The sequence below is a fragment of the Myiozetetes cayanensis genome, unplaced genomic scaffold (genome assembly GCF_022539395.1).
Source record: "Myiozetetes cayanensis isolate MyiCay16 unplaced genomic scaffold, myiCay2020 scf2-11, whole genome shotgun sequence".
NCBI classification, from domain to species: domain Eukaryota; kingdom Metazoa; phylum Chordata; class Aves; order Passeriformes; family Tyrannidae; genus Myiozetetes; species Myiozetetes cayanensis.
This window is the reverse complement of record NW_026087411.1, coordinates 8,051,794-8,066,066: the sequence shown is the minus strand read 5'-3', so window position 1 is coordinate 8,066,066 and position 14,273 is coordinate 8,051,794. Positions and strand designations below refer to the sequence as shown.

General features: G+C 42.9%; 1 protein-coding gene across 4 annotated transcripts in view; it reads left to right on the top strand.

The window, feature by feature from the left end:
- MACROD2 (mono-ADP ribosylhydrolase 2) overlaps positions 1-14,273 on the top strand; it is a 1,470,694-nt gene that overhangs the window by 809,925 nt on the left and 646,496 nt on the right. The window contains exons 17-19 of one of the 4 annotated variants that reach the window (XM_050314971.1): positions 1,992-2,075; positions 7,452-7,520; positions 9,405-12,809. In XM_050314971.1, coding sequence (XP_050170928.1) covers positions 1,992-2,075; positions 7,452-7,513 — 146 coding nt within the window. In that variant the 3' untranslated portion in view covers positions 7,514-7,520; positions 9,405-12,809. Of the gene's footprint in view, positions 1-1,991; positions 2,076-7,451; positions 7,522-9,400; positions 12,810-14,273 lie in introns of those variants that run through there. The other 3 variants (XM_050314970.1, XM_050314972.1, XM_050314974.1) reach the window with 3 other exon arrangements.

The window sequence follows — 14,273 nt, the reverse complement described above, 5'->3', positions numbered from 1 at the left end:
TTTGGAAATTTTACTTTTCATAGAGCTGCTTCCCCCAGCTAATCAAAATGTAGCACAACCCAAATGTCAGTGTATCTTCCTTGATTAATCAGTGCTTTCATAGTCCCTCAAATTTTGTATTGATTTTGCTAGGACGAGTCAGGGAGGGATTTTGAACGTGCCTGCTCAACCTTGTACTTGACAGATTCCTGCTGTGTACACATGCTTTTGTGTTGGGGTGACCTGGGTTTATCCTCTGTGTGAGCCGAAGGAGCACTGTTCCCAGGGCGAGCGCTGGGAGAGCTTGGGCACGTTGGTGCATAAGAAACCTCAGGAGAAAACCACACTCGCTCTACTGAATTCCCTGGAGATGCACCAGGAGTTTGATGCATCTGCAAAGGGGCCGTCTCTGGCACTGACTGACATGCAGGGTTCTCACTCACAGATGTTTACAGGCATTTTGTTTGTTTCTGCGGGGAGAGGGTTGTAAACCAGCGAGGAAGAGGTGAAGTGGTGATACGACAATCCACTGACAGATTTCTGCATGAGTAGTAAGGTCTGTTAAAATGATGGGTAACATTTCCATCCCTGTAAAGCCTTCCAAGCCCCATGCTCACTGAGTTCACTAATTGAGCTTTCTGGTGCTTATTTTTTGTTGGTTTCTGTATGTACTGGGTCATTGGTTTAGCATTTTGATGCTTGGTAGGACCATAGGTCAGGGATTGGAATAAATAGGCTGCCCAAGGAAGTGGTGGAATCACCATCCCTGGAGTTGTTCCAAAGGTGAGTGGATGTGGCACAGGAGGACCTGGTTTAGTGGTGGACTTGGCAGTGCTGGGTTAACAACTGGACTCGATCTTAGAGGTCTTTTCTTACCTTAACAATTCCATGATTCTGTGATTCTATAGGGAGTGTGCTGAAAGTTGCCAGTGAGAATAGCACTGCCATCACAGCGAGCACAGAGGAAACTGAAACCTCCATGACACTCTATTTGCTTGCAGAAACAGTTATAAGGAAAACTGGCTGAAAATTTCAGAGATAGATACATTTTGCATGTATGTAGTGCACTCTGGTGCACTTAAAAACCCCACTTTAGACTTCCAGAGAAAGTGGAGGGAGGTGTTTGAGGGATGATGAACATTTCATCACTGTTGCTGAAGAGGTAAATTATTTCACTTTAAGGAAAAAACATTTTTGAAATGTCTGAGTCCTTATTACATAATAACCACCACCCATCTCATAATAACCACCCAAATGCCTGGATCACTTAGTGACCAGTCACCTGATATGCTGTAGTTCAGCTGCAGGATGGGTGCAGCAGGCCTTACAGCAGTCACAAAAGTGGAGAACTAGCCTGATGGAATTCAACTAAAAATTGGCTTCTCGGCGCTTGAAATGACAGAATATTGGGAGAACTGTGTACAAAACAGCAAACCCACTTTTTTTTTTATTATTATTTTTTCCATTTCAGATATTGTTAGGAGATTGAATCTAAGCTTCCAGACAAGCCTGAGGCAGAAGAGATAAAAATGTTGAGTTACAGTGATAAAATGCATTTTCCTACATTCAAATTCTAGTTTGTGTCTGACTACCTGGTGTATTTGAACTCTCACTGTATTTATTTGTCTTCTACTAGCTAGAAAAACTTTATAAGTGTGATTAGGTCCCTGTCATATATTGCATTTTATGAGCAGAAGGGATTCTTCAAAAGTGATGAGAAAAGAATGGCAGGGGAGGCAGGAGCACGCACCGTGATGTGGTTTTAACAATCCCAGTTAGAGAAGAGCACGAATTGCTACAAATATTCAGGCAATTATTTTCGAACCATGTTCCTCCCCCTGTATCCTCTGTCCTGTTCTCTAATGGGTGCCACTATACAGCAGTGGAGTCTAAAAAGGTAAGAGCATGCCAGAAGAAAAGGAAAAAAACAGGCACATGGAGTCTGAGAATTACACATTAGTGGGGTACTGTAAATGTTGATTTTTTTTCTCCTTCTTTGGCTTGTCTTATAGGGATGCAAGGGCAAGAGGAAAGTTCTGTGGAGCCTATGAAAATTGACCTCGCAAGTGAAGCAGCAGCCATTTCAAATAAGGATGGTATGTTGTTCTAATATTTTAGATCCATTTTTTAAGGGTAATGGCTTTTAACTGACAGAGGGCAGGTTTAGATTAGATATTAGCGAGAAATTGTTCACTTTGAGGGTGGTGAGGCACTGGAACAGGTTACCCAGAGAAGCTGTGGATGCCCCATCCTTGGAAATGTTCAAGGCCAGGTTGGGTGGGGCTCTGAGCAACCTGGTCTGGTGAAGGGGAGTTAGAACTATATGGTCTTTAAAGTCCTTTCCAACCCAAACCATTCTATGATTCTGTGAATTGTCCTGAAGTGGATGCATAGCATACCTTTCTGGGGTTGGTTTGTATGCTCCCCTCTAAAAAAATCAGAGATTTATAATCTCTTCAGCTGATTCTTCTCAAGAGTTTACACTATCTCTACTGTCCTGGGAGTCTGATGGCAGTACCTTTCAGTGCTGTAGCCCTGCTTTTTGAGTTGACTGAGTTTATGTGTTCACTCTGCCTGCCTTTTAACTGGGTGGTATTGTAGACCCACTGTAATTTTGGTTTTGATATCAAATTGACCAATATATGGGGAGTCTCATACAGAAGGTATTTCTGAAAATTTCTATGCTCGTGCTCAACTCCATCGAGGGGAAATATCCATGGCTGTATATCCACTCTGACCTTGTGCGTTGGCCTCATTCTAGCTCAGAGCTGATTCCCCTTCCTCCTTCTTCAGCGTCCATGTGTAGCTCATCTGGTAGCAGCAGGTAGAAGTTCTCTCCCTAGGACATTTATAAAACAATCACAATTTGGTTGATCCAACAGCAATTCCAGTCAGGTTTGTGGACATTATCCACCCAAATATCATGACTTGGAAATTAAATTCTTTGATTTTGACCTCAGTGACCCCAATGACCCAACTGTGTGGCAAATCCTGGCAAGGGCTGAGTACCAGGAAGCTGCTCAAGCTCTGCAGGACTTGTAAACCAAAAAACATTCTTGTAAACAAACAAAAAAAAATTTGTCCTTTGTGTCTTATCATGTGTGTATTGAAGTAACGGATGGAATCAGCATCCTGGTGCTTAGGTTTTGGTGAGGCAGACCCTTTATCCCTCCCCTAGATCAGCTATTGTAGCATAGAAGAGGTACCTACAGGGGTTTTTTTGGTTCTTACACAAAGGGTCTTTTTTATTGCTCCAAACAGCAGTGGGTTTGAGATTGGGGGGCCAATACTCATTTTATTTCCATGGACTCCTCTCTGTAGTGAAGGCTGGTTTTTAACTCTTTCCTTAACCTTTTCAGCATTGACATAATATAAATTCAAAGCACGTTTTTTTACATCTCAAAGACAAACCAATTGTATTTCTTTTGCTATTAGTTACACAGAGAATCTGATGCTGATTTCCTTTCTCTGATGTCAGATTGTGCTGCAGCATTTGAATCGGTGACTGATTTAGATATTGGCCTGTAGGGAAGTTTTTTGCAAGCACAGGAAAAACAAGCGTGCATAATGAATTTTCTTTTTTAAAAAATACTAGAGATTATGCTATTCCTGGTAGATTTGCAGCATAAAGCCAAAGCAGCCTTCTCTCCTCATCCTTTGAACAAACAAAGTAAAAAGTCATAGTCACATTAAAATACTTAAATTGCGAATCCCTGCAGTAGTCCGGGTTACTTAGTGAAAACAAATCCAAATTTACCAAAGGAATCTCTAAAGGGATTTCTGGCTGGAAAGAAAAACGATCCCCTGGCTGTTTTAACGTGTGCTGTAGCAAAGCACAGCTGGATCAGGTGGCAGCTTCTGAAATGAGGATCTTGATAGGTTTCTCTTTTTCAGATCTTCCTTATCTTGTATGGTCTTCCACATATGACTCATAACTTCCTTCTCTTTGAACTTTCTAAGTCATATGAAAGGACAGGAAAAGGGTGTTTGCTAAGGCTGCAGAAAAGTACTTCTCTAGTCAGGGAAGTCTTTGTTTCTATACAGCTGAAGTTGCTATTAGGATTATATTACAGGGTGGTTTTTTCTTGTGGGCATATATTGCGTGTTTTAAAGAAGAACAGAGGAAAGATCGAGCTCATTCCCTTTGACAGTAATTTTTATGTAAATTGCCTGTTTTTTCTCTGGTCCCCTTCATTCCGCCCCAGAAGAGCTCATTGCTTCACAGCTGAAAGCACAAGCCTCTATCACCAGGCCGCCCTTGGCAGCCCAGCTCTCGTGGTTTAATTTCATGTACCATGGCACAGCAAAAAAATGCTTTAGGAAAGCAGAGAGTTTAGACAGCTTGGGTGGATCTCGATATTGGTTCATCCGGTGGACAGGGCCACGATAGTGATACATTTCAGAAATTACTGTTATTTGAAAGCTGGGCATGATTCTCCATCAGGAAAGCTGTCAGAGGGGGTGTGTGTAAGGGGGATGGGGACATGTGTACAGATACAGGTTTCTCCTTGCAGCCTCCAATCGGCCACCAAAGCGAAGACCTCTGGATATTAAATTTCTTGTACCTAGGACAGATTTGCTGATTAGTATTTTGTAATGATGACAAATCCCAACTTTGGTGATTGGTTTCCTAGGTGGTATTTCCCTGCCAGTAGCCTTTTTTTATTATTTCTATTTTTTTCCTTTTTATTTTTACCACCAAAGCTGTGGAGATTACTAAGGTAGTTGTTCACTTCCAGCCGGTATTAGGCAGATCAAACTCTTCACTCCTTTCCCAATGGGGTTGCTCATTCACCTTTTTTATTTCCAGCCTGTGAAAATCTGCATCCCAACTGACTGACCCAACAGAATAAAAGGGAAAGATGAGGGCAGTGTCAAACCTGAAATTTCCTGCATTTTTTAAAAAGCTTGTGCCGTTGAATGCACTGTCAGCAACCTGACCTCCACGTGATTCACCAGAGCTATATAAAAGCACCATCTCAACAGCTAACACACTCATGCTTTTATTTATGGAGTTGATGTAATATCCCAGAAACAAATTATCTACCAAGTAAAGAGGTGCAAGTGGGTCGAGGTTGATGGTTTTCTTTCTAGAAATCCGGAGTTACAGCTGATTGTGCTGTAACTGTGTGGATGCAAGGGGGATGCATTGTTTAGGAAGTGGCTGAAGAAATAGGCTGTGTTTGCAAGGAAGAGTCTGATCAAGCTCCTGTTCAAATCAAGACAGTAATATTTGGATGATTTGTGCCATCCAGGTCTACAGCATAATATCCTGGGGTGGGGAAATGCACTCGCTTTCTCGCAGACAACTCTGAACTTGGCCCTCCAGTCTCCCCTTTGCCTGTCTTCTCCACTCAGATGCTGTGCTGTGACTCCTGGCTAGCTGACCTTTAAGCACATAGCTTTCCTGCTGGGATGAGGAGGGATGCTGCACTGCCAAAGCACATCCCCCAGGTCAGCAGCGACTGCAGCGCTGTGAAGGATGGGAACTATTTGCTGGGTTATTTCTTCTCATCTTGCGGGGAACTTGCTTTTCCAGGGGAGACCCCTCCCTGGTCATCATTTGAGAGCTGCTAATTTTGGCCCCCAACAGGCCACAATTTAAGGGAAAGCAGACAGGGAATGTCCGTTTCCATTGCACAGAGATGTCAATTTCTGACACAAAAAACCCTGTGCGAAGGTGCAGAAGGAGGTGCAGGTAAAACTGAATTTAGGAGATGTGCACCTCCTTGAACTCCACGTGCTTTGCTGAGTTGCTGGTTGATGTAACATATTATGAGAGGTGCCACAAGACTGCTAAAGCAAGTTAGCAGCTTAAGACCTCTAAAAGCCTTGTTTAGCTGGGAGAAGGCCGGTTTTCAGTTGGGATGTGGTTGGGTGCAGTGCTTCCGGGGCTAATGATGCCATTCTGACACCACCTTGTGCTGGGAGGCACCAAGGGCCGTGAGTCACATCCCCACCACAGCTCTTCTGTCTGCTTTTGCAGTATGTGCTTCACTCTTGTGCATTATTCAGCTAAATAGAGAGGTTTGTGTAGGTGACCTCGTAGTGACATCTGTTGTTGGGGTTCACTCAGTGGTCTGAAGAATCTTATCCTTCAGTCCCTACCAGATCCTTCCTGTCCCTACCATAGCTGATGCCAAGAGGAGAGCAGTCACAAATACATAGGAAAAGGCTCATCTGGGGTGCTGAGAGAGCCTAACCACAAGTTTCAAATCCAGATTTATCTTGCAGGAGGTCTCTGTAAAACGTGAGTGAAGGCTGGTGGTATTTTCAGCCAAGCCAGCCAGTGAAGCTGGCCAGCATAATGAGGCTGGGAGAGACTGCTGTTGCCAGTGTGGAGCAGCCTTCCCTCGGTGATTTTTTTATTAAACATCCTGTCTTTGCTATGCAAATGTGGGTGAAGAACTCAACTTTGCAACACGCATCAGAGCTCCGTAATCAGGAGCAGATACTTTTCTTATTATTCATCACATGCATCCAGGAATCCATTACAGTATCTGTTCTGCATATGGATGATGAATAATTTACAAATAATTCATCAAAACCCTAACAGGTGTATTGACATGTTATTGATTCAGCAAAGAGATCGTGCTGCCTGGCTGGAAGTAGCATCATTATTGATTTTTGGCTTTTTTCCCCTCCCCTTTCCCATCTTCCCTTAGTTTCCAAATCTCCCACTCAGGTCTGAGGTTTTTCCCTGTCACCCATGTCAAATGGCTCATAATGTGCAGTTGATACCACAACACAAAGCAAGGCTAAAGAAAGAAAAAAAGGTCTTAATATAATAGCTTCATTCAAATTCACTGCAGAACAAATACCAGATACTAATCTTAAAAATGTGGGTGCTGAGGTATTTATGTTTAGCTTAAATATGACCAATCACACCTACCATAGTTTAGATGATATTTTTTTACAAAGGTCATGGTGAAATGAGTTTTAGCCTTCTATTTGAATTATTTCTCACTTTTGTAGTAATTTTAAATGAAAATAAGGTTGTTTTTGTAAATGGATAGTACATAGGAAACTGTTACGTGTTGTGGTGTTGCCTCTGAATCTTTCAGCAAATTTGCAGTTCAAGAACATCTGGAAGCAGCATCTCTGTAGCTGATAGAACATCAAGAGTCTCAGGCTGACTGCTGCAGTTTAGGCGTGTGGTCTAGTGGGACTTGGCAGTGTTAGGTTTATGATTGGACTCAATGATCTTAAAGGTCTTTTCCACCCTGTATTGGTCTATGATTCATTATGAGCCTGTGGCTCAGCCCCGAGTCCTGCCAGGAGCTTTGTCAGAAGCCTGTGGATATTTGAACCAGAGGGGCGAGACCACTTAGGCCAGCAAAACTCTAAATCACCCTTTGGCAATACCTGAATCTCTGCCTGTGGCCTACAGAGACAGAGTCCTGGAGATCCTGAGCTGTGTTAAACTTAAATATCATGAATAGAGTTTGGTGACCATCTTGTTTTGTTTTCAGCTGAAATGAATAGTCAAGTTGAAAATATAAATGATCCTATGGAAACAGAGCAGAAAGCTTAAGTAACAGGTAAGACCTTCATGACTATTTTTCCTCCCCCATTTTCCAGTCAGTTTCTGTTGGAAAACCTGCTTTAAAAATTGCCTTAATTAAACTTAGAATTTACCAAAACTAAAAAATAAAAGTAAAAAAGAGACGGAATACAAAGGAAAAGAAATTGTCTAATATGGCCCATATTACATCAAAAAAAAGAAAATACCCAGCAGACTTGATTTGTCAAGTAAATATTATAGTAGCAGTCTGCAGCTGTAATGGGTTTAGACAGTGCATGGTCTTAGATCATTGGAAGGCAAGACAGCGCTGCGATAAGGAACAGAAGAGTAACTGAGCAAACCATTTCTGGCATTGCTTAGGAAAATGACAGGCAATTTATACTGGTTGGAACCGAGCTCAGTCCGGTACGAGCTGTATTCTGGGAACAACAGGTTCACGTCACGAGGGGTTTGTTGCCCTTGGCTCTCCGACGTGCCCTAACGTCACTTGTAGCAATACCGCTGCAAAACAAGAGTCAGAGAGCTGCAGCAGAAAGGAGCTGTGCTGCCATTTGGAGCTTTTTTTTTTGTCTTTATGCACTAAGTGATAGTGCTATGGCTGGAGCAGGCAGTGGTGGTGGTTGAGGCAGAGTTTGTCATAGGCATTAACAGTGTTGCCGCTAGACAAAAATGAATAATTTGGTAGGAAGAAAAATGTCCGAGGCTCGTCCCCAGTTAAAAGAAGCATTTGCTGTTTCTCCCTCAGAACTAATTTTTAGTGCACTTTGCTTCCTTTGCTGTAGGGGTATCAAGAAATACCAATATCATCGATAGCAAGATGCTCTGTTTACACTTGTAATGGGGTTTCATGTAGCACAAGAGCAAATACAGAGGCTCTGCAACGACAGCAGGCATTCACAGAGATTTAAATCACAGAGATCTAAAATACAAGGTCTTACTACTGAGCCTGGCTCTTGGTCCTTGTCAGCACATAGGCAGTGTGCTGTCATACTGTCAGAGTGACAAATAGCCCTGATGGGGTCCCTGGTAAAAAGTACTGAAGGGAAAATAGAATGTACCCTCACCATTAAAATACAGCATCCACAACTCATCCTTGCCCTCCTCTAGCTTCTGGTTATATGTTGTTCAATCAAAAAAAAAGAAGAGGAACTAATGAAATCCTTGCTGTTCAAAATACATGGAAAGGTTAATACTCTTCCTCAGTTTAAAAAAATGTGTTTGATGATTATTACAGGTTTCACATGGCCCTTAGGAAGTCTGTGTTTTATGCTGCATTTTCCCATGGAAATGAATATCTGTGAATGTTTGGGGCTAGAGTAATTTTTGCTCGCAAATTAGCAATCAACTGATAAATCTCTTCAATTCCACTGCAAGACTTGGCAGGCACCTTTCTGAATCCAGGGTGCACCATGTCTCTCCTAACACTGCAGTGGGATTGCACAGGATTAGAAGCAGCCACTGAATTCATTGCAGTTCTCTATCAATCACTGCCACTGTTTTAATTACAAGGAGCGGGTCCCCAGGGAGGGTTGATCAGCCTGTTAAACTTCAGAGCATCTCACAAGGGTCTTTTGGAGCCAAGGAGATCCCTTTGCTTACTATGTTGAGCATTGTAATGTGTTGTTTTTAGCACCAAAGTACCCACCAGAGTTGGGGGGGGGGTCTGTGGTATCAAGCTGGGTACCAAGGTGCTGTGGAAAACCAAGAAACTCTGGTAAGCTCAATCAATACAGTTATTAAATAATACTAGTTGTTATATATAAGCCATGTGACACATACACACGTGACAGAAAGAGAAACTGCAGGCATCTGTGCTGCAAAGATGAGACCTGGGTTCTATGCAGACATTTGAAATTTTGCCTTTTTTCCTCTTCTTTTCTCTCTGCTGTGGCAAAGGAAGAATGCAGGAGAGGAGAGACCCGAGGAAACGCGACGGGCAGGCGCTGACATCCTACAGCATCATTCTTGGCAGAAAAGAGCACACAGAGATGCTCCGCGGGTTGGGAGGGAGGGAGCTTTGGGGGAATGACTCTTTGCTTTAATTTCTCTTTGTTCTTCATTGCATTTTGTTCTGTAAGCCTGTTGGAAAGAATCATAACTTCCCAGTTCTAACAATGTTTTGCAGTTATCCTTGCAATTACAACAGTTTCTTCTGAGCTGTGAGTCCCTGTCTTATATTGGGTCTCTTTTCCTCCTGCATCATATCATCAGTAGCCTGTTTCCAGGCCCACCCCTTTTCTAGCATCTTTATCTTCTTTCCCATGATCAGCCTATGCTGTGCCATGTCCCTACATGTGAATAGCACATGTGGCCTCAAACTGCCAGCACCCCAAATCTGTCCTGCTTTTTTTTTTTCCAGTTAGTTCTGCATGCCCCGAAACCAGGGCCATATAAGTATGACCTTTGGGTACAGGTAGGCAACAGACATTTCCTCAAGCCTGTAGACACTCCACATTCAAGGCATCTTTAAATACAGCTCTCAACTTTAACAGCTTCACACTGTACCTTGTGTGAGCCCTCATTAGATTTTCCACTGCATATGCATGATTTTCTTCTTTTTTTTTTTTTTTTTAAAGCAATTAAGAGTTATTTGGATAAGAATGTCTCACCATATGTCAATTGTTCTGCCAGCAAATGCTGCGCTGAAATTTGTAGAAAACTAACAAAAGGGTTGCACATACATTTCCCAACCGTGCTGTAACCAAAACTGACGGACAATACACCGGATGGAAGAGCACAAAACCCATGTCCAGGGCTACTAAATGTATTTTAAAATGCTGCTAAGAATAATTTGATCATTTTGAGTAAAGTAGTTGATTCTAATTTGATAATTTTGAGCAAAATAATTGATTCTCTGCTTTTCTTTTTTTCTTCACCCAAAATATGTATGAATCCCAAAGTAAGTATTTAAAATATGGCAAAAAAAAAAAAGGGGGAAAATAAAGTAGTAAACAAGGTAAGATGTATCTCTATCCTCCTGTGATCTGGGTTCATGCCAGCTAGAGTAGTTTTGATGATAAAGCATGTGCTGGTGTAATAGTGAGTCAAGTGTGGCCCCAACACTCCAGCATAGGCTTTGGTAGTTGGTGGCTGCTGTTAATTCACAAGGGTGTCAAGGAGAAACAATGCTTAGAAAGGAAAACAGGAAAAGCCCCAGATTTCACCAGGAGAGTACGGCCCCTTGAAAGGCAGCCCCCTATTTCTCCCTCTCTGTGGGCCCCCAGCATGTCTGATTGAGGTGGAATCAGAAGAGTATTTCTGTGTGCTGGCTACGGGGTTTGTTCACCCCCTGGTTTGTCACTGGCACCAGAGAGGATCTCGAGGAGCTTCTTCATCACCTGGTTGTCCTGAAGATCAGTGGGCACATAACTCCAAATGCGATCGATTGTGGAAGGAGCAAATGAGCTGATGGAAGCCTCTGAATTGGGTTGATAATCTTGCTAAGTTTACCTAAATTTGCTAACTCTGGCCCTTGTTCTTTCCGAGCACCCTTGAAGGGATTCCTTGTTCCCTTTGAGGTGGCTCTGCTGCTTTTCTTTCCCATCCCTGGGGTCATGCTTGACAGAACGCATCTTTTGGGACATGGACTTTTTTTTTTCTTGTGGTTCCTTCTGCTGGTTTTCATCAGTCTCGCGGTGGGAGGCCTTGCGGGCAGTACCTCTACATGGTGCACATCCATCCTGTGTGTTTGTGTGTATTTTCCATCCTGGATCATTTTGATTGAAACAAACAGGCTGTCATAATAGGAGGGTCAGAAGTTGATGAACACCTCGGGAGGATGGTCTAACTGCAGTAACTTCAGTCAAAAGAGTATCCAGTCCCCTGAATATAGTTCTGTACCTGTTTCCATTGTGCTTGCCCATGGGCAACATTAACAGGGGTGTTAGCTGCCATTAGCCACCTATCAGATGTCCCTCTTCCATTGCCAGCCTCAGTTTTAGCATGGGAGCCAAAAGGAGAGCTCCACAGGAGGCTGGCTGTTGAGGTGTGATGGTTCAGAAGGAGACAAAGACTCCTTAAATGCCTTGTGAAGACTGACTGGTAGTTAAAGAAAAAAATTATCAGCAAAGATGCATCGCATTAGACACTCTCTAACCCCTGACAGTAATTCATTGTGCTTTTCATTTAACCTTGGTCCTCAAACAGCAGTGAGTCTTTGAAACCACAAACCCTTTGCCTAAGGATGTGGCTGCAAAGCATGAAGTGTAAAGCAAGGAAACATAGGGATTGATTAAGTCCTTACTGGACAATTTGCAGCCATGCCTCTGTCTGTCTTTCTTTGTGTGGGTTTTGGTTTGAATTGTTGACGATTTTCATAACTCATAAAAGTGAGTGTAGTTTGGCAGTGTGAGTTCTGAGCTGCGACAGTAGTCAAGGCTGCACCCGTGCCCCTCTGTTGTTCTTGCTGGAGCTGCAGAAAGGCAGGGAGCTGGTTCTGTAGAAGAGCAAGCATCAGATGGAGAATCACCCCACTGGGATTCATGTCAAGGATTTTGGTTTAAATCCAAAATGCGTTTGCAATAGGTGGCCTAAAGGGAGTAACAGCCCTTGGGTGCTGATGTTTGCATTCAGAGTATGAGGCTCTGCTTGATTGTTGTTTCTCCTGTGTCTGAAAGCGCTCATCCCTACCATTAGACACGATATTCCTCGGGCTGGTGAGTGCTCCCGTGATGAATGGGTTTGCTTTCATGCAGACATCCAAAGGCGATGCTTGAGACATAGTCTGTAATAATGGGTCACACGTTCACTGCAGCTAATTGTCAATCTTTCTATAAAGCACTGAGAAAGCCTCTCTGTGAATTAACACTGTTCTGCTTTAGGCACTTGAATGAAATTGTATTTAAAAAAAAAAAAAAGTTTTCTCTATATGCAGTGCATGCCAGCTTTGCTTTTAAAATTACAAACTGTAACAGAGTATGTGGATCTATTTTCTCAAGGAATAGGGATTTTTATCATATGATTCATCCAGGATTTGCCTTACCCTGACATTTGTGATATAATATAAAGTTTAAAAAAAAATGTAAAAATTAAAAAAGGTAATTTTCTTGACCAAAAAAAAGTATGTTTTTACTTAAATGCAAAGAAACGTAGACTGTTGCTTGCAAAATGTCTTCTAATAGATGGTCTAGCAGCTATATGGGTTAGCACATGCCTTTTCTTTTAACTCTGTCATTTACATGCTGAATTTGTCTGAGTCTTGTTACTTTTCCTTTTGTCTGTGCCATGCATTGGAAAACTTAAAGAACTGATGCCTTCATAACACCGTGTTAAAGCAAAACGTTAATAAAGCTTGTCCTGAAGACGAGGTGATGCCGCTCCTGTGTTTATTCCCTCCTCACTGTGTTGGAGCAGCAGTCATTTCGGTTGTCAGTGAAGGACATTTTGGTTTGGATGTGCAGTTTGTGCAGCCGGATCCTCATTTAAATTTATCCTTCACCTGATGGCGGAGTCCCGTGAGAGCCAGATCTCTTCAGGCAAGGGGGATTTTTGGACACCGTCACCAAAAGGTGAGAAGGGGGATTTTGCAGCTCAGAGGGGAAAAGGTCTTGTGGTTGGTCCCATTGCTGCCCCAAAGGTGTTACAAAACCTCTCCCGGCAGTTGCACCAGGATTAAATCCGGGCATCTATCATCTGTCAAAAAAATATTCCACAATATGCAATCCACAGGTGTAACAGAGAACTGATGTTATCTGCCCTTTCTACCACCACTAATTTCAAAAACAGATAGGTAGAAAATACTACAAGAATTACAAAGATGGCTTTTTTCTTTGCATGACACTGGTATAGATGAAAACCTGTGTACTGACCCTGCCTTACTATCGTCCAAGGCCAAGGATTTAGTTGTCAATAACTGAAGCAGGAGGACTGGCTCTGTGGGTTCAAAGCTCTCCGACAAATGGAGTCCCTTTCTGAAATTTCAGCTTTTCCTTGTTTGCAACCCCTGGGTTGCTGAATGGAAGAGGACCAGGCATAGGAAGTGCATGGCAGTGGGGAATGTTTGCCTTTTTGCTGGATGAAGGACCCAAGTACGGTCTTAGTAGCAGCAAGCCAACCTGAGAAAGAAATACCAGCAACAGCTGTGACACATCATCTCTTCACTCTTCAGCTCTGTTTTCACTGTATCTCCAGAACTGTACAGCAGAGGAGGTGCCTGCTTTCCCCACACTGGGGCCTGTTTCTGCTCCAAAGGTGTGTATATTTAATGGGAGAAAAATAAATTCCTCTCTCAGCTAGGAGAAAGTACTGTCCATCCCACCCTTTTTGCCTAGCACAAGGTCAAGAGGAAAACCCCCATGGGTTTGGAGGATGAAGGAGGGCACATGTTTGAGGCTGCTCAGACTCTTGCAGAGATGGGTGCTTGTCCACATGATGTGGATTAGGCAAAGAATAGATGAGTCTGCTGGCCAGATTTGGAAGGGAAGCTGTCAAAGTGGTAGGTTTGGGCCTGGAGAAGTCTTTTGTGGAGCTGATAACGTTGGGTGTCACTCCAAGTTTACAGAAACAGAGGCCCAGTTACTAATATTCCTACTCAGCTTCTAGGCAACAGTCTCCAAGAGGAATTGGGTTGCCTTTTAGGATATCCATGTGAACCTCCTCGGAGGGTCTATGTGCATGCTTTATGTTGGTTTTGATTCCTCCCCTCAGCCTCCCCTCACGCAGCAGCTTCCGAAGGGGGTCATTATGACCTTGGTCTGCCTTATAAGGTGAAAACTGTGCCTTGGGATTTTAATTAGTCTTGGGGTTGGGCTTTTCTCTTTTGCCTTTTTTT